This window comes from Larimichthys crocea, chromosome XXI (genome assembly GCF_000972845.2).
Source record: "Larimichthys crocea isolate SSNF chromosome XXI, L_crocea_2.0, whole genome shotgun sequence".
NCBI classification, from domain to species: domain Eukaryota; kingdom Metazoa; phylum Chordata; class Actinopteri; family Sciaenidae; genus Larimichthys; species Larimichthys crocea.
The window spans coordinates 1,606,547-1,630,269 of NC_040031.1; the positions used below are offsets into that span (position 1 = coordinate 1,606,547).

At 39.5% G+C, this 23,723-nt stretch overlaps 2 protein-coding genes across 2 annotated transcripts; both read left to right on the plus strand.

Annotated features, from left to right (window-relative positions):
- Window positions 1–949: 949 nt before the first annotated feature.
- Window positions 950–15,781, plus strand: hyal4 (hyaluronidase 4). The gene is made up of 4 exons (XM_027272518.1): window positions 950–1,178; window positions 8,748–9,737; window positions 11,207–11,296; window positions 12,830–15,781. Exons 2-4 carry the CDS (start codon window positions 8,781–8,783, stop codon window positions 13,331–13,333), a joined length of 1,551 nt encoding a protein of 516 aa, XP_027128319.1. The 5' UTR covers window positions 950–1,178; window positions 8,748–8,780; the 3' UTR covers window positions 13,334–15,781.
- Window positions 15,782–18,779: 2,998 nt separating this feature from the next.
- LOC104927993 (hyaluronidase-4) lies at window positions 18,780–22,057 on the plus strand. The gene is made up of 3 exons (XM_010742197.3): window positions 18,780–19,676; window positions 20,924–21,013; window positions 21,447–22,057. The coding sequence occupies exons 1-3, from the start codon at window positions 18,780–18,782 to the stop codon at window positions 21,774–21,776; spliced, it is 1,317 nt and encodes a 438-aa protein (XP_010740499.2). The 3' UTR covers window positions 21,777–22,057.
- The last annotated feature ends 1,666 nt before the right edge of the window (window positions 22,058–23,723 follow it).

Sequence of the window (23,723 nt, forward strand, 5' to 3'; positions counted from 1 at the left end):
ACCCTCTTTCTACAGTAGCCCAGATTTGCAACTACACCATTAGGTGCCACTAAATGCTACACACTGGACCTTTAAATATGTGTTTTTCAAATATTTTCCCATATGTCAGGACTTACGTGACCCAGTACATGAATATTGCAGATAAATATATCAAATATATATCAAAACCATAGTGCTTAGAAGCATTATATGTAAAATAGGAATTTATTAAAAATAGCTTATGTGTAAAAAAGCTTGGTGTGTTGTGTGTGAGTTTAAGTGTCGGATCAGAGGGGTTAATCTGAGCATGTACATGTTCATCACATGAGGTATGTGGTGTCGGACTGTTCTGTAATGTCAATACATTCAATATATGATTCAAATAGAGTAGTGTGTCTTTCTTCTTTAGTTGGCTTTTGTTTCAGCTGCAGACATTGAAAAGTACTCGATTCCCACTGGATGAATGAATACAAATATACTGAATTTGACAGTTTGTTTATGTCTACATATAATCCACTTGAGAGCTCGTTCTGGAGCTTTCGTACTTGTCCCATGTTAAATTTTTCAAACTGAGGTCATTTAATGACTTGAACAATAAGTTTTCCTGACCTCGAAACATAAATGTAGAGACATTAAACACACTTAAAACTTCACTGTTTTAAAGTTGATTTGAACCCCCCTTTGCCTGCTCCATCAGCATTAAGGAGAATTTTTTAAATGCAGGGTATGTAAACGCAGATAATCACTCTCTCACACACATGTATGTCCATGTATGGCATTTGTTGTTGACAACTGTGTGTTCACGTCTGTCTGATGCTGATTGAAGTAGATGAGTTGAGACTTTTCTTCCAGACAGGATCAGACCTCAGAGGAGCTCAACAAAGTCTCAAGGGATTTAAAACCTCTCTCTCTGTCTCTCTCTCTCTATGTCTCTCACCCTCTGCCTCCCTCCCTCCCTCCCTCTCTGCTCTCTAATCGCTGTGTTGTGGTCGTGAGGCTTTCTCCTCCCTCTCTTCTCCTCTCTGGGCTGTATATAAGTGTGGATGGCTGCCGTGTGTTTCAGACTGGCAGAGGGTATGAATGTAAACCTTTCGGACGTACGGCGTAGAGGGCCACTATGATGCCTGTGGTGATCCCAAAGAAGAGACCCCCCGCTTCTTCCATACTGCTAATAACTGGTCTGTGTGCAGCATCTACAGGTGAGCTGTTAAACTCAAGTACCAAGTTTTCACTATGCTAAACTTATTTTTCATAATTTTTATCAGGCCAAAAAGATCAAGTTTGACTTTTGAGCTTTTGTTTTGCTGTGTATTTTTAAACTGGAGGAGGCGGAAACCCTGAGTGTTACAGCACGGATTGTTTTTGAGTGATGGAGGAAAGGGGAGGAGGGGGGAACGCCTTGTCATGCTAGGAATGTTGGCTGACCCTATACAATACCCTCGCAGTAGAGAAAGTTTCTCAAATTTAGAAATCAGACGCACAGCAGCACATTTTTTTAAGTCTCTGAGTGGTGTTTTTACCCAGCATGCTTTCATCCTGTACTCAAAAGCTGCACATCAGTTGTAATGGAGACATTAAAGGTCCCATTTAGGTGGAGTTTCAGTCATTTAGCAGATGCTCTGACTCACACGACTTGCAGTAAACAGTCAGAAAAGCCGACAACACGGGAGGTCACAGTTTTTGAGAAACGTCAGTGAGAGCAGCTGGATTGAAGTTCATCACAGCCACCTATAAAAAATGTCTTTTCTGTTTATGGGAGCGTGTTGTTTTTACGTCTGTCCACAGAGAGACAGAGGGTTAATGTGTCTGGGGTTAAAGATCAAACGCTGAAGCTGGTGCATTGTGCATTATTGAGCTCTGCAGTTATCTGAAGGATGCTCTGCCCATTCTTACTGAGGGTTTGACTGATACAACCAGAAGAACTTCCAATAATCAGATGTTGTTATAATGATATATTATAATGATATGGTAGAAATAGATTTGAGAGACATCTCAATAATGGTGTAATTTGGAAAACAAGAATTTAAAAAAAAAAATGAAATCCTGCAATGTCATTAATAAGTAAGTAATTTCCCACAGCTGTTAACAAATATGTTCATTGCGCAGCTTTAAATAGCACACCAGAACAATACATCAGCATGGTTAATATCAGCAGCCAAGTTGATGTCAACTATCAACTAGTGGTGGAAGAAGTACTCAGATCCTTTGCTTAAAGGATCAGTATGTATTTCTCCTCCTTCAGTTTTAAAATGTTGGACCCCTGAGGAACATGACCTGTGGCGTCTGTAGATATAAAAGCCTTATTCTAGGTAACAAATCTGATTTTCAGGTGATACTATATACTAAAAAACATAGTTATGAATATTATATTCCATGTCTGTCATTAATTCTTTAAATAGAGTCTTTTAAATATCTTAAATATACTGTTACAAGTCCTGCATTCAGAATTGTATACAAAAAAAGTACTCCAACCTGAGTAGGTCTGCATAGCCTTTCATTTACACTAAGTTAATCATAAGTTGTTTATGTGTTTATTTAAGGAAACAAATATTGAACAATATATCATTGCTGAATTGTTTAACTTTCTTTTTTAGTATTAGCGGTATCCTGAGATTTACTCATCTTAGATGAGAACATTCAAACAAAAATTCTCCAGCTTCTCTAAAAACTTTTCATTTTCTACCTTCCTCCTTGATAGATGCACTGATGTCAATGTCACTCTGTCACATGACTCTACCAACCAACAGGAAAAATAAACAAAAGCAGTCAAGAGACCTGTCATGTAGCTCTGCCTCCCTTTCATTACATTCATCTTGATCAGTTCATTCTTCTGTCTTCCTCTGAAGTCATAGGTTTGTTTTCTGCATCTGACAAATCCACCCCAAACCCAAAGTCACAAATCGCCTTCGTCCTGGCAGAGTGATTTCTGGAGCCTCGGTGCTCACAGGCACTGTGATTAGCTTTGGCTCTGCTGAGTGGAAAGATTTCAGGCTTGGTGGTTCTTGTCCTCCAGCTTTTGTTTTAAGGGTCTTGCGTGAAGAACGTGAATCATAACCACATCCAGTTACCAGGAAGATTGATTAAAATGGTTCTAATTGCTCTGGTTAGCGTGCAACTACCAGTTTTGTGCGATCATGGACAAATTAGAGTCCAGTTTGGAGGATTTTAAAACAACATTATGTCAGATTTGGAATTTGTTACGATATGGTGCCACCAGTTTCAAGAAGAAGCATGAAGTCCAGCACAGCGTCTGTTTTTCAGCCTTTCAGTTCATAAAGCTCTTAACAACGACTAAAGGTTTCGTTCAGTTCAGTTCAGATTTACTCTTGTCCAGCAGCATCTTACTCTATCACTCTCACCTTTTCTCTTAGCTTCTTCCATCAACATCCTCTTTAGTCTTTTCACCTTCATTAAGTCCATAGAAGCTGCTGAGCCCGGTGACACTGTGTGCTTGTCCAGCTCTGACCTGAAAACTTCTCCTCCTGGTGATGCAAATCTCATGTGCTACAATCAGCCACACTGCTCAGGACCAGGTACTCTGAGCATCCTCTGAGTATGCGGAGCTAACTAGTGAACAGAGGCATTTCTAGGCAGATCCTATTGGTGACCCTCTGACCTTTCAAAAGCTAGGCTAAGAATATGATAAAATTACTGCTTTCCTGGATCCTTGTTTTCACAGGACTAGCATTACCAGGAGATAAGTAAAGGCTGCAACTTACTCAACTTTACTTTCACTTTGTTCACTTTGTCCTTCAGATATGATGTCATGGTTTTGCGTAACATAACCTACCACATAATAACTGTTGAGCATGTTCAGAGACGGAAAAAAGTTTCTTAATGCAGGCTGCCATGCATGCGATCCATGTCATCATCTTTTGAGATACTGCTCTTGGGACAGATTTGAGCTCTTTCTGTAAATGGGGCTCCATGCTGAATAGTGTCATGAGCCTGAATTTGCATCCAAATTGCTGTCAAAACCTTCTTTTATAATGCAAATACACCGTGTGCACTATGACATTTAACTGATGTAAATCTTTTTTTTTAAGAGTTTTATTTTGTATGTGTAACAGGCTTTGCACTTAAATATTATTTATTGTGTTACGCAGTGCTTTAACAATTTGTTTGCTAAATTATCTTCATGTTTTGGGACTGTTGATCAGACAAAACGTGACATTTGAAAAAATGAAACTGAATATTAATCTATAGATTATTCAATAACAGAAAGAGTTGGTTATTAGTTGTGGCCCCAGGTTTTTTGTCCTAAATGTGCAATGTGAGTGTTCGTGGTAGTGTTCATACAGCAGATTTCAACACTACTGAGCATTTGCCAAATCATACCTTCATTTTCAGGTTGGTTTACCATCCCCCAGGAAACCTTTCCAGTTAATTTCTATAGAGATCAAGTTGCAGGAATTGAACAACATGCAGGTGTCTATTTATGATTCATAGACATTCTTCAATTACTGGACAGCAGAATGAAATGTTCAGTGCTTGCCTGGTGTTTAAAAACAGTCAGAGTCAGACTCAGAGTGAGTAGTAATGTGACTTGGTGACTTCAGGTTGGTCTTGGAACATATTTACGTGACAGATGGCATACGTGAGGGAATCTGTTAATCTGGCTCCTGCCTCTCAGCCCTCCATCAGGGGTTCGGCTTGATTCCCAAATATAAAACCGAGGCTTCTCCCTCTCCTGTCATCTCTGAATGTGCTCAGTGGTCTCATCTTTCCATCTCTCTCTCTCTCTCTTAGAAATACCTCCAAACTCAGCTTCATTTACTGCTCAGTTCAAAATGTTTCCTTTCTGCATGACATTGATTCGTGTTCCTGGAGTAACTGGTGTGAAAGGAGCTCCTGGGGTTCCTGAAGTTGTTGAGATTGTACAGTAGCAAACTGAGCACTAAACCAAAGATAAAAGTTGGCTTTCCTTCAGTCCTTGCGTGAAAACAAAGATAAGAGATCATGAACTGATTTGTTATCAGCTGTACAGAGTAGCACAACTGCGAAGCCATGTGCCCACATTTCTGCCTTACAGCTTCCTCTTCACCCTATCCCTTTGTCTTCTGGTTCAAAGGCACTGCTGAGAGGCTGAAGACTTCAGACACTGGCAACTGTGACTCAAATTTACCCCAATTTTCCAATAGAGACACTGAAAATTAGGAAGTCTCTTTCTTGTTTTGGTTGAATGAGTGGAGCCACTCTGCAAGAACCACAGACATCAACAAACTCTTATCTTAATCGATGCCAGACCAGCCCGCGGCTCCAAGCTCCTCCGAATAAATAATTCACTTTGACACAAAGCCAAAGTTTAAACATGAACTGCAATATATTTAATCTGAGGCAGCTACCACCGTCTTTTATAGTGATAAGAACCATTGACTGGTGCACATGAAGGCTCCCAGGTGGACCCAGACTGTTTTGGAGATATGACAATCAAATGAAGTGAGGCTTCTCAGACCATTCATAGGCTTATTTTGAATCCCCACCAGAAAGTCTGTCCTCACCTGAAACTCACACCACACTTTGATGACCTTTCAATTTGTCACTGACACACAGCTGCATTTTTCTGACATCCTTCTTATACACTGCTATTTTAATCATGCTATCAGCTATCTATGCAGGCCTCCTAATGACGCAACAACTCTGGACATTAAAACTTTGAATGCCTCTGTATTAATGAAAGCTGTAGCATATGTTCTGTGAACAGACATCCATGAGATATTAAACTGAAAAATGCAGCTGAAGTGCAGCTGCATAGATGGCCACATGACACTGGCACTGACAAGCAAGATCAGAAAAAACGGCATATACCACTAATAAAGTGTGAAACAACACATTGCTGATATGAAGTCAGTTGGAAACATCCCTTGCAGAAACATGCAGTCACTTATTTCAAGATCTTTCCAATGCGTGTTTGACAATAATTGAACCAAAAATATACAGATAATATTCCATGTTTACTAACTTTACTTAGCTTTGCATATTGAGAGGTACATATCTGTGAACACGGATCCATGATGGTATCCACAGAGGATAGGGATCTCATTCCTTGAGGTTAACCAACCAGGATCAACTTTGAACAATGCTCAGAGACTCCAAGTTTCGACAAAAATCCTACAAAGAAAAAAAAACCCACATCAAAAACATTCCTATCATCAAATCCAGTCTGCATAGAAGTGGTTTCTGCTTGAACTAGAGCCATTATCCAGCCATACATTCATCCATTTACTGTAGTGCTTTAGTACAGTTGGCTTTGAAAAATGATCTGTTTTCACGAAGTGCAAATTATTTCCAAACCTAGAGTGAAAAACTGGCAGGAACACAAAAAAGGGATAGACTTTAATTCCAAACCGACATAACCGAGATAGGAAAAAAAGAACAAAATGAATATGCTTCATAGGACTACTGAAGAATATTACTACTAAATATCTTGTTTAAATGATATTGAGACATGAAACAATAAAAAATAGATCTAAGGTTCATCAGCATTGTTGTACATATCATAAACAATGAATCACTAAAGAATCATTGTGTTTTGTAGGTGTGCAGGTCCTCTCCCATGGAGTCTGCTATGTTTCTACAGTAACCCAGAATGGACAAACTAACAGGTCTTAATAGGGTCTTTGATGTTTTTTTCATTGTTTTATGGCCATCATAGTTTCTTCTTCATGCTTAAAAGAGCAGTATGAGGTGAGGGGTATTAAACTGGTTGCAATACACAACTTCACTGGTAGATGATCTGGGTAGGGAGCGTGTTTCATCTTCAAGGTGTGAATTTGATTAGGTTGTTCCTGAAAAAAGAGCACTGCTCTCAGTGAAACTCACCTGCATAAATAAAGTTAAAAAATAAATGATACAAAATCTTTAAGTTGTGATGATGTTGTTGTTAGGCTAAGCAAAACAACCTTGTTACCTTTTGAAAATGGTTAATGTCCAATGACATGCTAATGCTTTAGCACAGACAATACTAAGAGAGTGGCCTCTAATGCTTCAGCATACATTTTGTTGTATGCGTACTTACTGAGATGACAGAAGGCTTCAAGAAACCTTCAAGAAAGTCAACCAGTGAGGTCAAAACCGATACTAGATATTAGCACATGGCTCTTAGACTTCCAACATATGATTGGTCTGATTGGTGTTTGCTCTCTGAATGGATGTTTGGCTCAATTGGCTTTATATGGGACGTAGAGACACAGCAAGCGCTGAGACATTTGGCAGTGAGGCCTGTCATTATGGTCTGAGGCTTCAGCTCTGGTTGGAGGGCGACTAGATGTGGACAGGAAAGCAGTAGGAGTCTGTCCTGTTGAAATTCTTGCTCCAATCCCTGGGTGTCACTTGACTTCCTCTCCATGACCTATGTCCTTCAAGTGCTATGGAAATGACTGTTGTTGTCTCTGAGGACAACAACAGTCAAGAGATATAAATGAAGTGCCCCAAAGCTCTATTGGTTGACTATGAAATGTTCAGTATCTGATCATTTGATCAGTAGTTTTTATTATTATTATATTTTTCAATCCATCTATCTATTCCAGTGTAGACCAGTGTATCCCTGACCTCTCTGCAAAGTTTTGGGATCTCCATGGAATTTTAAATAAAATTTAAACAGCAGGAAAATAAATTTAATTTTTTACAATTAGGTTGTGCATCACGTCAGTGTCCTAAATACGGCAGATGTTTTCATAGACTTGAACATGGAAAAACTATTGGTTCACCAAATCACAAAAGCAAAAGCAAACACTAAAGCTTTCATGATCTGCTATTGTGCTGTAACTCAAAGACTTAAACACTCACAAACAGAGAGAATAGTTAAACAGATGTTTATTTATGTGGCAGATGCTGTGGATGACCAGTTTGGGGTAAATTCAGAGGAACTGTTGAGCTCATCCAGCTGAGATTTACATAAACCCATTGAATGGTGAGAATATAAAAATAACCAAAAGGTCAAATTAAGTTGAAGAGACTTCAACTAAAATACTTCATACTGTCATTAAAGGCTTTGGTTTAGTGTCTCTGCAGGAGACATGACGCCAGAGGTTGGGTCCAAGCTTGTTATAGTTAACTAAAACTGAACTAAATATGAAAAATGGATAGGAAAACATTTTAGTTAACTGAAATAAAACAGACTGAAATGTTAGAAAAAACATATACAGGAAATGTCTTTAGTTTTGTCAGTTTGGTCAAATTTGTCAACACAACAAGCATGAGGAAACACTGGTGCATGTTTGTTGAGACTGGGAAGTGTGCATGACAGTGAGTCAATTGACTTCACAAAGTGTTTTTTTCTTCTTTTTGTATTACCTATTCTGAACATCTTAAATATTTTCTTTGACAGATGTATGTTGTAATTAAAAGAAATTCAAACTAATGCTGAAACCAATAAAAACATAGTCAAAATAAAAACTAATGAAAGATACAAAACTATAATGTAGGAATGTTTGTCTAGGCCCAGCGTTGAGCCACTTAGTATATGTCCAACATCCCTGGAGTTGACTTGCAAATTGAATTAATGGCACTGTTAGACAATGCATTGTAGATTTAGATTATGTTTCATGGTAATTTGCCTGTTGGTCAATATGTGTGGAAAAACTGAAGATGAGTTGATGTATGTATGTAACATTGTGCAACAAACGCTACCCATAGTTCAATAGATGACAGACTGGCAGAAAGAGAAGCTACAGAATTAGGGTCAATGTTGTTGGAAGTTGGAAAAAAAAAATCAATATTTCTGTTTTTTCTCTTGCCATCTTCCCTATGTATCTCTCTCTCTGCAGGATGATTGACAGCTGCTCCTTCTGAACCCCAGGATGCCTGTAGTGCCAGCGGGCGGGACATCCTCCTCCCACCACGTCGTACCTGTTGCCCTTATCTGCTCCTGGCTGTTCCTTCTCTTCCATGAAGCTTTTGGTCAGAAACCTGCCAAGCTGCCCTTGATTGGCCGGAAGCCCTTCATAGCTGCCTGGAATGCCCCACTGGACATGTGCATCATCAAGTACAACATCACCACCAATGTTGACCGCCTCTTCCACATCCATGGGAGCCCGCGTGCTGATTGGACAGGCCAGAACGTTACCATATTCTATGCCAACCGGTTAGGCTACTACCCCCACTACACAGCACAGGGCATAGCTGTGCATGGTGGCCTGCCGCAAAACTGCAGCCTGGACTTGCATCTGTTCAAGGCCTACCAGGACATCAATCACTTCATCCCTGCAGAGGACTTCCGTGGCCTGGCCGTCATTGATTGGGAGTTTTGGCGGCCTCAGTGGAGCCGTAACTGGCACAAGAAAGACATCTACCGGCAGAAGTCAAGGGAGCTGACTGCCAAGGCATACGTTAACGTGACGGAGGCCCAGGTGGAGGAGCTGGCACGGCGTCGGTTTGAAAAAAGTGCCAAGGCATTCATGCAGAGGACTATCCAGCTAGGGATACGTCTACGCCCCAATACCCTCTGGGGTTTCTACCTCTACCCTGACTGCCACAACTACAACCTTCATGAGCAGAACTACACAGGCTTCTGCCCCCTGCTGGAGAGGATGAGGAACGATGAGCTGCTATGGCTGTGGAACAGCAGCACAGCGCTGTTCCCCTCTGTGGCGATCAGGAAAACTCACACCAATAGCATCAGCAACCTGCACTTCTCTCAGCACAGAATCCGAGAGTCGCTCCGTGTTGCCTCACTCACCTCCAAAGAGTATGACCTCCCCACCTATGTGTACATGAGACTGGGCTACCGAGATGAGGCCCTGACTTTCCTCACAGCAGTAAGAACAAAGTTTATCACAATAATGAAGTTGTTTTACCGTCAATTCAGTATTAGGCACATCATTTACATATTCAGCTCTGGCTGGACAGTTATTTTCTTCCATCACCACTATACTGATGCACAATAAAGTTAATTTCCAGAGCAATGTGTTCCCACTAACCTTTACCAAGTAGCTTAAGGGGCCCAAACCATTGATACGACAGATCAGAAAACACTGGACTGTTATTGTAAAGGCCATATAAGTTGTTTTAAAAGACACTGACAAGCAAGTTCCCAAATAGCAGATAACCACATTAAAGCACATATAGTTCAATATTGTCAGTGTCTTAAAATCTCTTAAAACTCTGACATAAGTTGTAACTAACTTGTAGAGAATCATGCAGCCCCACCTAGAAGTTTTGTTAGTACCTCCAAGTCTAATATTACTGCTGTGCTAATTATGGGTAATTTGCATCATAACTCAAACTAAATTCATCAGTTTGTTACAGTATTAACAATATATGCATCTATTTACCTTCTGCAGATAGAGAAATGTCAGAAGATGTGACACTATGTTCACTTATGGACTTATTAGGCTGGTGAAAGAGTTTATGTTAATTACTTTAGTACTTTATCAGCTTAGTATCTTATAAATTCAGCTCAGAGATCAATAATATCTTATTTTAACCTATAAAAATACATCATAACTTATTTTGTATTTTTAATCTGAATCTGCAAATAACTAGAGTTATTAAATTAATGTAGTGGAGTAAAAAGTACAATACTAGTCTAGTGGAAATAAAAAAAAGAAATGTGCTCTATAGTATCAAGCTAATCCAATTTATACAATTAAAAATGTTTATCACCACAACTACTCTGTGACAAAGATGTAATTTTCTTCTCAACACTGTTTAAAGTGACTGCAGAGTTTTCTTTCTGAATTTATTGACTACTGCCATCTAGTGGAGGTCCACTGCTGGACTGCAGGTTTATTGAGGAGTTTTAGAAATAACGTTGTAAAGAATTTCTGTCACTTTTACATTTACAAGGAAGACATACAGTTACGTATATGCATACATATGTTTATATACACACAATAAATATGTACAAAATGTACAATGTCAGTATAATAGACGAGAGGAGTTTTTGTACAGATTTTATGTCTTTGCAAATTAATCGCATTTAATAAAAATGCTGATTATGTACTGTAAGCTGTAATGGAAGGGTGATTGAGCCATTCTCAAATAGGGTGTCATTTTTTGTTTTGTTTGATAGTTTAACTTGAGAGCTTTTTGGGTGATTAAAATCCTGTTATGCTTCTACTTGTGACCTGTAAATACCCCATATGTTCCTGTAAGATTTGGACACATTGAATGTTCACTGGGCCTGGTGTTGTTGAAATAATGTGTGTTAGATGATTTTATATGCGTATTAATGACTGAGACAGACTATGTGGTATGATGTCTGTACCTGTGTGTTTTCCTACAGAAAGACTTGATCCACACCATCGGCGAGAGTGCTGCTCTGGGAGCTGCAGGATTCGTCATCTGGGGAGACCTGAACCTGACCTCATCCAGGGTGGGTGTCATATGTGTTACTGTGGAAGAAGATCTGCTGTCAAACTTACTTTTGTTCTAATTCATGCCATTGAGACAGATGAACTCTGATGTCTGTGAACGTTCATGTGAAAAACACTCTTTTCTCAAGCTTCTTCATTTGTTTTGGCTCCAAACAAACCACAGCTTTAAATATAGTCACACAATGAAAAGCTGACATCATGTGGTCGTTCTGTGTTGTGAAACCACTCTGAAATTTTGAAATCTATAATGCACATGTTTCTACAGGCTGCAGTGATCATGTCTGCATGGAAATAAGTTCCAAACAGGATCCAATGATCATCACCACCAAAATCTCAGGGGGTGTCATTTTTAGGAATGTGCAATCTTTTTTGTAAAAATCAGTTATAGACTGATTGATTTTAAAAGACTTAAAGTCCAGTAGGACCTCTGCCACCCCTCAATCCTCTGATGTCCACACTGTGAATGGAGTTTAAACACCTCAGGGGTCTTTGGCTGAAAACACATCTTTTCAAGCAGCATGCTGTGGAGGGAGTGGGAGACATTGTTTAGGATGCTAACCTCTTCCAACCACTAATCAGGCTTTTCCAAACTAACTTGTTTAGCTTGCATCTCTTGCCCTCACACCCTGTCCCTAGCATACAGCTGAGAGAACATCTGCAGCATCTTGTTGTACACACTGGATCATCTCAAGCTTTGTTGGGAGCAGTAGTAGTTCTTTGGCCCTTCTTATGGAGGGCCTATGTGTTTCCATCCCTCTATAGCCTGTCATCCAGGCGAACTCCAAGTTAGTTGTAGGAGTGAACCACCAAGATATCTTAGACCAGAAGATGCATGGGTCATGGGAAGCTTAGTCCTGTGGAACCTTGTCCACCATAACTCTTAAAACCTGCTCTATCAGCTCAGTTTGGACAATCTTAGTAAACTGCCAAACCTGATGTCAAATACTAACTTTTATCTGGTGCACTTTTCTTTTGCCCACTACAAGGCAGACAAAAAAAGCTGACTAAATTTGTCTGTCTGCAAATAACTAGAGTTATTAAATTAATGTAGTTGAGTAAAAAGTACAATACTAGTCTAGTGGAAATAAAAACTTTTTTTTTAAAGAAACAGAAAATGGAAATAACAACTAATGTTTGTCGCTGATTAGTACCAGATGGGTTTATCAGAGCTTTTCTGATGAAAACAAAACTGTCTGCTGGCACTAAATCAGATGTTTAATGTGCTGTAAAGGTAAAAGAGGTTAAAAACAGAGCTAAAAGAGGAGGATGTTGGACTTCCGTTTATCAGGTGGACAGAAACATGACTCCATGATCATATTGGACTGCTGTATGTGGAAGTAGACAGCTGTTTGTGAACACAATATGTCCAATTTTGTGTTTACAGCATGTTCTGCTGCCTCCAGGTGGCCAAAAGATTTTAATTAATAAACTTAACATAAGGCAGTCCAACTCTAAACAGTAGTCATTACTGTTTTGTAATCTGGCAACTCTAAAGATTCATAAGATCATTTCAGAATCATTTGTTTCCACAGGACAACTGTACCAAGGTGAAATCCTTCCTGAAACACCGCCTGGGTCAGTACATCACCAATGTGACGCGAGCTGCCGAGGTCTGTAGCGACTTTCTGTGTCAGGGCAATGGCCGCTGTGTCCGCCGGGACCCCCTTGCCCGCCATTACCTCCACCTGAGCAGCAACAGTTACAGCATAAAGCGCTCCCCTGATGGAGACTTTGCCGTCACTGGGTGGCACTCCCAGCACGAGCTGCAGCTTTTGACTGAGAGGTTTCGCTGTCACTGTTACGAAGGCCATGTGGGTGAGAGCTGTGACAGCATCAACAAAGTGAGGGAGGACGACGGGCCATGGAGGGAGAAGGAGGAGGAGGACGAGCAGGAGAGACGGAGGACGGAGTGGGAAGACGAGCAGGGTGAACGGTGGGAAGGAGGGGAGAGTGTGGCCCCGATGAACAGTTACAGCATTAACCTCATGTTGTTGATGCTCCTGTTGAACTTATCATTCATAAAAACGGTTGTATGATGCATGATGACAGAAGCAGGTGTTATTTTTCAATGTAGCTGAGTACAGATGTTACTTTTCAACACACAGACAGTATGATGTTTTTGATAAGGTGGAGACAAACTGGTCTTTGGTTGGAATTGAACCCAAGACATTATGGTTTCGCCCTCGTTTAAAGGTTTCTCTAATGTTGCTATTATCAGTGAAGGAACCGTTCTTATTTTGGCTCTGAATCACTGCCCACATTTCAGATCAATGATTCAAATAGGTCTGGTGTTGTTGTCAACATGAACACATTTCTACTTGACAGTTAACAGTTAACTGCTCCAACAACTTCTACTTTAGCTTCAATAAAGGCAGCTAACATGAGCACAAATGTCAGAATGAACAATAAAGCGATCAAGTGATCATCGTATAGTCTTTAAAAGTGATTCTTCAAACTGCTCATTGACGACTGTGCTCACACTGAAAGTGAAGCGAATTTTTGTCTCGCTTTGCTTGCAGGGTCATTTGTGTTTACTTGCATTAAGCATTAACCCTTAATCTGGTTTACTACAACCGTGTGTGATTTCATTGACAGATAAACAGATGAAAAGGATACAGATATAACTACATGATGATAGTGATTTGTAAAAAGTTCAAATTTCTATTCGGCAGGACATTTCATACAAAACCACAAATGTCAACTTCATTGGCACGCTACAAGAAATTTGAGGGGATCAACAGTATGGTTCATCTTCTGGGAACCACGAATGTCTGTAGAAAATGTAATGGACATCCATTAGAGGAACATACAGTGAGCTGATCAACACACTGATCATACATATGAACAGACGTGAAGTCACTGCTAAAGAGAGAGAAACATTTTCATTTTCAATATCGAATGAAAACAAAGCATCTCAGAGACAGCTGCTGTGTTGAAAAGTAACACATTTGTAAAAACACTTCTTTTAAAAAAGGAGTGTGATGGCACTTTATATGCCACAGAGGCTTGACTTGTTGACAGATGAAGGTTTGGTTAATACAGTTCAACCAGGTACCACTATATTTGACTTCTGCAACAATCTGCGCTGTCAACAACTACATCATGAGTCATCTTTAGGATAGACTGAGTCATCTTTAGTTCACCAGTCACTGCCGAGTGGAGGATTGGATTAGAGGTTCTTACAGTTCAGTAGGAAGGAAAAGAGGAAAATGAAAGTGGGCGGTCCACTAGTTTGTGGGAAAACACAGCCAGACCATTCAATGGAAACCAAAGGGTGCTAGTATTACTACACAGCCATATGTAGGAAAATAATCACTAATATCTGACACATGGTCAGTGTTTTTTTTTTGCTGTTAGTTTCTTTCTAATGGCATGAAGCTTGTTTGTTTCTCAACAATAAGCTGTTATTTTACTTGACATTATACATGAAGTGTTTTTTGTACTGTTACACTTACATTATACTCTTAAAGTACAGCTTGCCAGGAAACGCCTCATATTTGAGCCTGTTGGGACGTGACATGCACATGTTGTAAGTTCTGTTTTTATTATGTATCTGTATCTTTTCTCGATGAATTTAAGTATAGAGGATCAGGTTTGTTTTTTCAGTGATTATGTAGACGATGTCACTATTTCAGTTCACACTTCCAATAAAATGGGTTTAGTTTTTGATGAAGTTACTTTAGGTATGATGAAACACTGAACAGGATGTAAAAGATGGCACATACTCTACCTTGAATGCATGACTTAGCGCTTAACACTACAAAGTTAAACCAAAGCCGAAATGTAGATTTGTCTGGAAGCAGAAAGCTGACTTAAGACTGAACGCAGGTTAAAGATCTTTGAACCTGATCATTTGTACCTCATGTGAAAAGAACCTGATGTAAACCCAAGCCCGGTTTTACCAGTTTGTTGATGCCTCCAATTAGTTCAAAATTCTTGGCCTGTCTCTTTTTCTGTCTTTGATCTATTTCACTCTTAATCCTGCAGAGCAAGTAGAACAGCTCCAACCTACGTTAGAAGACGAAGTTTGCTCAATTGTCATAAATCTATACATTTAATTCTATACATTTAATCTATAACATTTATTTATCTGCTCAATTTTATGACTTACTTGATGCTGCTGACCACATCAGAATGTAAACTGTAACAAAATTCCTTTCCTAACCTGGTATCCCTGTCCACTACCTTTTAGTGACAAAAGTTTAACCATAGAAGCATCAGAGCAGAAAAGCTATATGAACCATTTGTAATCATTTTGTAGGTGATGACTAACAATTTTGTCCTGTCCATAGGGACATAAGATAATTTCAGTCATTTTTGAAGGCAAAGACAAATGACATCTTTTAGTTTGGAGGATTTGTTGACTTCAGGATAAGCATGAAGTACAAATGTCTTCCACATCTCTCTTTACAAAGACTTTGTGAACTCTGAACATTCACTTTGAACATGTTTCTCACTTCAGACAAAGGGCTCTATTACTTTTACTAAAAGGCCTCCAGTGAAAATGACAGTTAACTCATGGCAAACGGTCAGGTTCGTAATTCGTTGACCGTTGACTGTCCAATCGACATTTATTACAGACTAGAGCACTTTAAGTCAAAACATGTTCAGACCTGGTTTGGGTCAGGTCATCGCAAAGATGGTCTAAAGGTTGAGTTTCAGTAACTTTCTGGTTTTTAAGCTAAACAAGGAGCGTCTGTTACAAGTCTCTGCAACATTGCTCCTGGTTTAAACTGAATGAGTACTTTCTCTGCAACATTGCTCCTGGTTTAAACTGAATGAGTACTTTCATCTTAAACAAGCTTTCAGGTGAAGTTGAGGTATGAAGAGTTTCACTTTACTCATCATGATGCAGTTACTGTTTACTGCACTTACTGTGTTTTTCTTTAAGATTGTAAACCAAATATGCAACAAGGAATATGCAATATATGAAAAATGTTATTTGAATGTAAAAGCACTGCAAATAAAGAGTTTTCTTCAGTACACATGTGTTTCTCCTTTTCTGTGCACATAAAAAAAAGAGGATGGCAGCCATGTTCGATAATCAGAAAGACTTCCACTTTGTGCAGCATGTACCACATATGATGAGTATCGCAGCCTTGCAATGATATTATGGTATATCTTAAGGTATCTTTTTTATCTAGGAACAAAAAAATAATAATAACTTCAAATCTCAAAAGCACTCACTTTGTCACATAGATAGCAACCAGCTGGTTTCTGTAGAAACACTGAGGACTGAAAAGAGGAATAAGTGTAGGCGAGGACACTACATTTTCTGCTGTCTCACAGACGATGACAAAAATATCACACAGTCAAAAACATGAGTGTGTTCCATGTCATGAAAACAAGTCAAATGCAGATATAGGTTGACAGTACAGTCACTCATCACATAACTTGTTCACATGCAAATAATCACACACTGATAGTAATCATTTGATAAATGACAGGGAAGGGAGGTTATCTGATTAAGTTTTGAATATTCCTGGGAAAAAATAAGAGTGCTTTAAAGATATTTGCCTTTAAAACTCAGAATAAAGGTATTACAGGGTGATGTGAATAAAGCAGCAGGGGGACTCAAATGCACACGGTCAAAGCAAATTCAAGCGATATAATGATAGGCAAATCAAGCCCAGGTATGGGTGACAGGTGGTTGAAAGCACAAAACACAATGCAAGACAGCGACATAACTGGGACAAAGGACAAAGGCCAGTTAACAGACTTTCCACTGTAGACATTTTGACTGGACATAGCAGGACAAGCACAGCTATAACCAATAACATTAGCAATGGCTCTGTTCTATCAAGTAAGTGGCCCAGTGAGCCATGTCAGTGAGTGAACATGCGCAATACCAAAGCCCTGGAACCGGTTCATCCAAATGTAAGGCTGCCACCATTAATAGTATTACTCCACCTATACTTTTCCTGCTTTGTGGATCAAAATGTCTGCTCTAAAAACAGTCTGTTGCAGAGCAGATGATAGACGTGGAAATTTTTTTGAGTAGGGGAGTCAGGTTATTTGGAAACAAAAACATGATAATCCATTTATGAGTCACTCATGTAACAACATCATTTTCTCAAGGCTTGGGCAACACTGATGGGAAGTTATGTCCATGCCGGGTCTTACATCCAAACACACGAATTCCTTGTCCATATATGGACACTGTAGACCACATCAGGACATCAGTCACACAATTACATAAAAGGCAGCAGGTGCAACAGGCATCCATCTATCCATCTATCCATCCATCCATCCATCCATCCATCCATCCATCCATCCATCCATCCATCCACATTTACATTTCTTCATTTTTATTTCTTTTGCTTTATAGTTGTTCAATCGATCAAATGTGTCTTTCCCCATCGTAATTACTCCAACTGACTTCGATCTAGAAACCCCAAACTAAACAGTCCTCCCAGCTTCCTGTTGGTGTTGTTAAACCTGACTGTTCCATATCCTGTGCTGTATGTGAATATTGATTGCACCAATAATCTAATGTTTTCCTTTCTGCTGTGTCAAATTGAACCTCAACTCTTTCAACAACTGATGAATGTGAAGTCAGATAACGATCAATCAGAGCGACAAAACTGTTTCCTCTAATAAATGAAGCAGCAAAAAACAGACACGTAGAAAAGTGTCTGTCTGTCTGTCTGTGTGAACAGTCATTCACAGGTCACTGAGGAGAGAAGCGGGTAGGAACAAAAAATATCTTTATTCCATAAAAATATGAAAATACTGCAAAATTAAAATGTATATTAAATATATTTCGCTTATTGTATCTGGCGGAATCAGCCATCTAAACATCTGGAGCGTTTGTCCTCAGCTTTAGAGTTTTTGAACAAATGACAAGTAACAAATGAGTTAGCTGTCAGATAAATATTGTGTGAAGTTCCCATTAATAACAGCTGATTTATGATCTGCATTTTGATTAGCTCAGGTGAAAACCTCGTCCTTACAAAAGAAATTGACACCCTATGATTAGTTGATATCATTTTTTTTCAAAATAGTTTTTATTTGGTGACATAAAGTTCCCAACCTCACACAGAAAGCTTTTATATTCTCATCTAGTTTTATTTATTAGTAACCAGGAGGATTCTAGGGATAAATTACTGGTTTACAAGAGGGCAGTTATCACAGTCATGAAAAATCACACTAAATTTCATGTGTATTTGTTAGAGCAAAACACATTTGTGCACACACACAAATCAAAAAAAGATTGAAGGGTTATGTTTGTTATGTTTTTTAAAACATAAGGGGGGGTAAGATGCTGAGCCATATTTTATGCTACAATTCGCACATTCATTACATTCCTCAAACTGATATTGTAAAGATTCAGTTATATTAGAAATTAGATTAGATTAGAGATAAAAATGTTATACAACAGTCTCCTTGGACCTTGATATGAAAGACATGGAGTGGATAGTTTGAGAGTGTTGGAGATTGATTTGGGACTGAGACTCTTTCCTAATTTTGTCCAGAGCCATCATGATGGACTTCCTGTCCTGCCTCGCCTTCTGTATTATCGGATCTATCAATGCCATCAATCCAGTGCCACCAACTGAGCCACCACTGATCCAAGACCACCCCTTTGTTGTTATATGGAATGCCCCTATCACCCACTGTCAACAACTTGAAATCCCATTGGACTTCGCTGCCTTCAAGGCAGTAAGCACACCCGCTGCGGTGCCTGATCAGTTCGTCACTATGTTCTACGAGAACCGCCTTGGCCTCTACCCTAAGTTTGACAATGATACACACAATGGTGGAGTCCCGCAAAATGGGAACCTAAGAGGTCATCTGTCCAAGGCCCGTAGTCAGATTCATTACTACATCTCCCAGAAGTCCTCTCATGGGCTGGCTGTCATTGACTGGGAGTCCTGGCGCCCCCTATGGGACCAGAACTGGGGATCAAAGCGTATTTATCAAAAATTGTCCATCAGTCAGGCCCGGCAGATCGCTCCATCATCAAATATTATATCCCAACTGGCAAAACAACAGTTCCAAGAGGCTGGGTGGCGCTTCATGGAGAAGACCATTCACCTCGGCATCAGCCAGCGTCCAAACCGCCGCTGGGGCTTCTACCTCTTCCCTGACTGCTTCAACTATGGGTGGGAGAAGCCTGACTACACAGGGGAGTGCTCCATGAAGACCCAAAACCAGAATGACGAGATGATGTGGCTGTGGGAGTGCAGCACTGCCCTCTTCCCCTCCATTTACCTCCCCAAAAGTCTGATGAACTCCCCCAAGACTAAGCTCTTTGTCCGCAACCGTGTTCAGGAAGCACTGAGGGTAGCCACACTGCCGAAACATCCATACACAATGCCAATCTATGTCTTCTCCAGGCCACTCTACCGTGGCCAGACCGAGACGTTCGAGAGCAAGGTTAGCCAGTTTGACTATTTAAAATTAGCTGAAGTTCCTTATTCACTATTCACTAGAACAGAATAATACAGAATAACATTTTCTTCTCTGGTAGTGGCTGTTGGGAGAAGTTAATGCTTGTTGTGTTCAATGTTGGACTCTTTACTCAAAATCATTTCATCTTTACATGTTACTCTTTTCAAAAGTAATGTTATTACTTTCTGCCAACAGGAACCGTCCCACTGCACCACACAACATTGGTGATTTTGTTGACTTTGTTGACTTTGCATATGTGTCATGCCCAGTAAGTGCAGTTATGGCTTCAAAGCAGCATTATAGTTCTGCAGGGTATAAATCCATAAAAGTTACAGACGGCATGAAAAACACAACTGGCTCAAACTGATGACAAGACACCATCTTTTAAATGACTTCTGTTCTTCTTCTGCAAATATTTTTTTTCTGTGGTCTTTGGTTGCCTGTAACCAGTATTCTGCCAAGGATCTATATGAAAGATGGACAGTGAATCGTAGAAACATTTCTCTTTTCACAACCACGGCCACAAGCTTCATTAGTTCTTTGTCGCTTGTAGCTCGCTGTGATTAAAATCAAGGTTTGGTTGTCTACAGCAATCTACATCATACATTTTTGGTGTTGGGAGTTGTGTGAGGTCATGTTTTCTGTAGTGGAAAGACTATTAGTAACATTACCACTACCTGCAGAGCAGCTGTGTTTTTATCTTCCAAGCTATCTTGCTGCTTGGTGTCGGGCATGTGTGAGGATTACAAAAACCAGGATGGGATTGTTAGATTTCAAATCAGCAGATGAAATATATAATTTTAAGATTTCTGCATGAACAAACCTTTACAGCTTCAAACATCTCATCCACACTTTTTGGTGTCTATTGGTTGCTATTTTTAATATGATAATAGGTAACTATATGGTCCCATTCTTTACTCCATTACAACACATATTGGCTTGGTTGTTATTTAACCAGGGAAACCACTATTGATGAGCACAACGACAGAACTACAATATTACGAAATGCTGTAAATTCAGAGGTCCAGCTCAGGTGTTATTGTTGTTTCTTGCAATCTTACATGTTGGCAGCTGACTCTTGAATCCAAGATACTATTTAGTATTTCAGTGCATTTTTTTAGACTGAAACAATTAAGTCTAAAAAACATAGAAATATTTTCTAAAAAATAATTTTTAGGAGTATTTTTCTTAAGACAGTGTCAAATCTCCTGTGTTGGTTCATCCTCTTTTAGATGGACCTGGAGAACACTGTTGGAGAGTCTGCAGCTCTGGGAGCTTCAGGGGTCATAATGTGGGGAGCAACCAACGACTACAAGAGCAAGGTAACCACAGTCCTCTGAAGCACACTCACTGGTTGTTTTTATTTTTTTGTGATTCATATAAAAAGTGTCAGTAATCATTCATACTTTTCATACTGACATATTGTATGTGTAAGACTTTTCCCAGGTCTGAAAATGGGAACCCCGTTGACCAGGCCTTTATCTGCCTTATTTACTCTTTTAGGAGGAACTGACAGCTGTGACACAGCAGTGTTATCTCAGCTCAACAAATGTGAAAGTCATTCTTCTTTTCTGCTTTTGTGTCTTATCTTGTTACTTGCTGTATATACCGTTCATGTTTCACATATCATAATTAATACAAATTTAACATTTCAGTGTCATATTTTCCATATCGTCTCTAACTTAACCCATACCTGACCTTTTTCTTTCCTACTACACCTGAGGCTCACCTATAAACCCCTCCCCCTCTGTTTAGGCTGCCTGTAAGTCTCTGTCCGAGTACCTGACATCCACCCTCAACCCGTACATCGCCAATGTGACAGCAGCTGCCATGCTCTGCAGTGAGGTCTTGTGCCAGGGGAAGGGCCGCTGCATCAGGAAGAGCTACAACTCCCCCCACTGCCTGCACCTGAATCCAGCGAACTTCTGTATCAAACAAGTTGACGGGAAGTACGTGGCGACTGGTCAGCCGTCTGCTGCTGACCTGCATGCCTGGGCTGAAAACTTCACCTGTCAATGCTACGCGGGGTGGAGCTGTTCACCTCATTTGGTGCGTCCAGCTGAGATCAAAACCATCTGGATTTAATCTGTTTATGGTTTTCATAATTATGCCCGATTGCATTGTTCAGTCATTAACACAACTAAAACATTTTTTTTGTTTGAAATGTGACAACAACAGAAAAGAACTTAACTCTGTTGAATTTGTTGATAGAATTCTCATTTCAACTCTGAGAAAAAAATATTCTGACTGATGACGACTAAATGAGGTATGAATTTTTGGGGGGTTTCTGGATTTGTTTTTTTGATTTTGGTTTTCTTAACAGGTGCCTAAGCCTATCACACTGAACTCAGCCCCAGACTAGTCATTCTTGCCCACTTGGGATTTTCTGGCCTGGATGTGGGAGGTTTCCACTAAACACAAAATCAATGATTCTCTTAGGAGAGTAACAGACCATTTCAGACATTTGACCTGTCATAGCATGAAAAACTCAGGTGCAGTTATTAAGATCACTGATGGATCTTTTCCATTGAGTTGTCTCATATAAAGCATCAGCACCCTGGCACACTTGAATATAAAGAGCAGTCATGATGCTCTTATTCAAGTCTGTATCTGACTTTCTGAAAAACATTTGTTGCCTAAACTCACGCTTGGCTGAGCAAGAATTTGGAGCTTTAGGGTAAGGTGGTGTCAAGGATCAGTAAATTTACAAGAGCAGGGCTGTCAAACTCATTTTAATTCATGGACCACATACAGCCTACTACTTATCCTCATCAGGGTCACAGAGGGCTGGAGCCTAGACAAGCTGCCAGTTCATCAAAGTGCACATAGAGAAAAACAACCCTTCACACTCACATTCACACCAATTTATTCCTTTTTATAGTATTACAAGTTGTTCACAATTCATGAACCATCCATTTACAAGTCACGGTGGATCTACAAAAGCAGAAGGAAGAATGTTTCAGTATTTTGAAACAATATAGTATTTTACTTCCTTATCATTCAAACAAGAAATAAGGAATTTTTCCACACATTTGCACTCCTGAGTGTCAACACAACACACCAACTAAAGTGGAAGATATCTCTTGCCTCACAAATCATTCACAAACCACAAAGTTTGGCAGCTCCTTGGCAATGGGGTTGCACCAATATTGTTTTGAGATGGAAGTCTGATACTGATTCTTTTGTACTAAAGCTGTTGATTGACATTAAAAATTAAGGGAGCAGAGAGCATTCTGGTCAATGTGGAAGAGCCTGGAAAGAAAGAGCCTCAATTTTATGTGCCAAGACCAGAGCAGCTTCCAGTTTCAGAATGTCACTGAAGTTCTTCTTTTTGTTTTATTGATGCTAAATGAGTGAACAATTTCAGATGCCATCCATCCATTAAAAAAATGGGACATGTACAGACATTATGTCCATGTTTTTATACCGAACAGGAACTGTTACTGACACCTACTGACAGCCCGAAGAGTAAGCTGTGAAGTTGGCATGTACCAAATGTCAATACGGTGTTACGGTGATGATTAGTTACAGTACTGCATTTATGTAGTACATATAAATTATTACATTATCTGCCATGTTTAATCACCATTTCCTGTGCTCACTTGTACATCTGGCATTAAACTGCAACCTGTATCTGGATTCATTATCTTAATGGAGGAAAAACACATTGTCACGGTTAAATTAGTACTGTCACTATAACAGACTTCCACGACAAGATTATCATGGTTAGAAGAATTCATGATAACAATATCATCATGGTAGGGAAATATGCATAACTCAACTTTTATCGTGAGATTTGTCTTTATTTGCCAAATGAATCACACTTGAAATGCAAGTGTAGTGAGGTTTAGAGTCTGTAACAATGAATGTATAAAAATGTGAACCACTGGATATCATATGTGTATTTGTAACATGATATCAACAATTCATTTTTTAAATATTACAGTTATGGTCAGGATTTGAATGTGCTCAGATCACTCAGATCCATTAAAAGTATAAAGAAATGATCTTGTATTTGTGACGTCACCCACC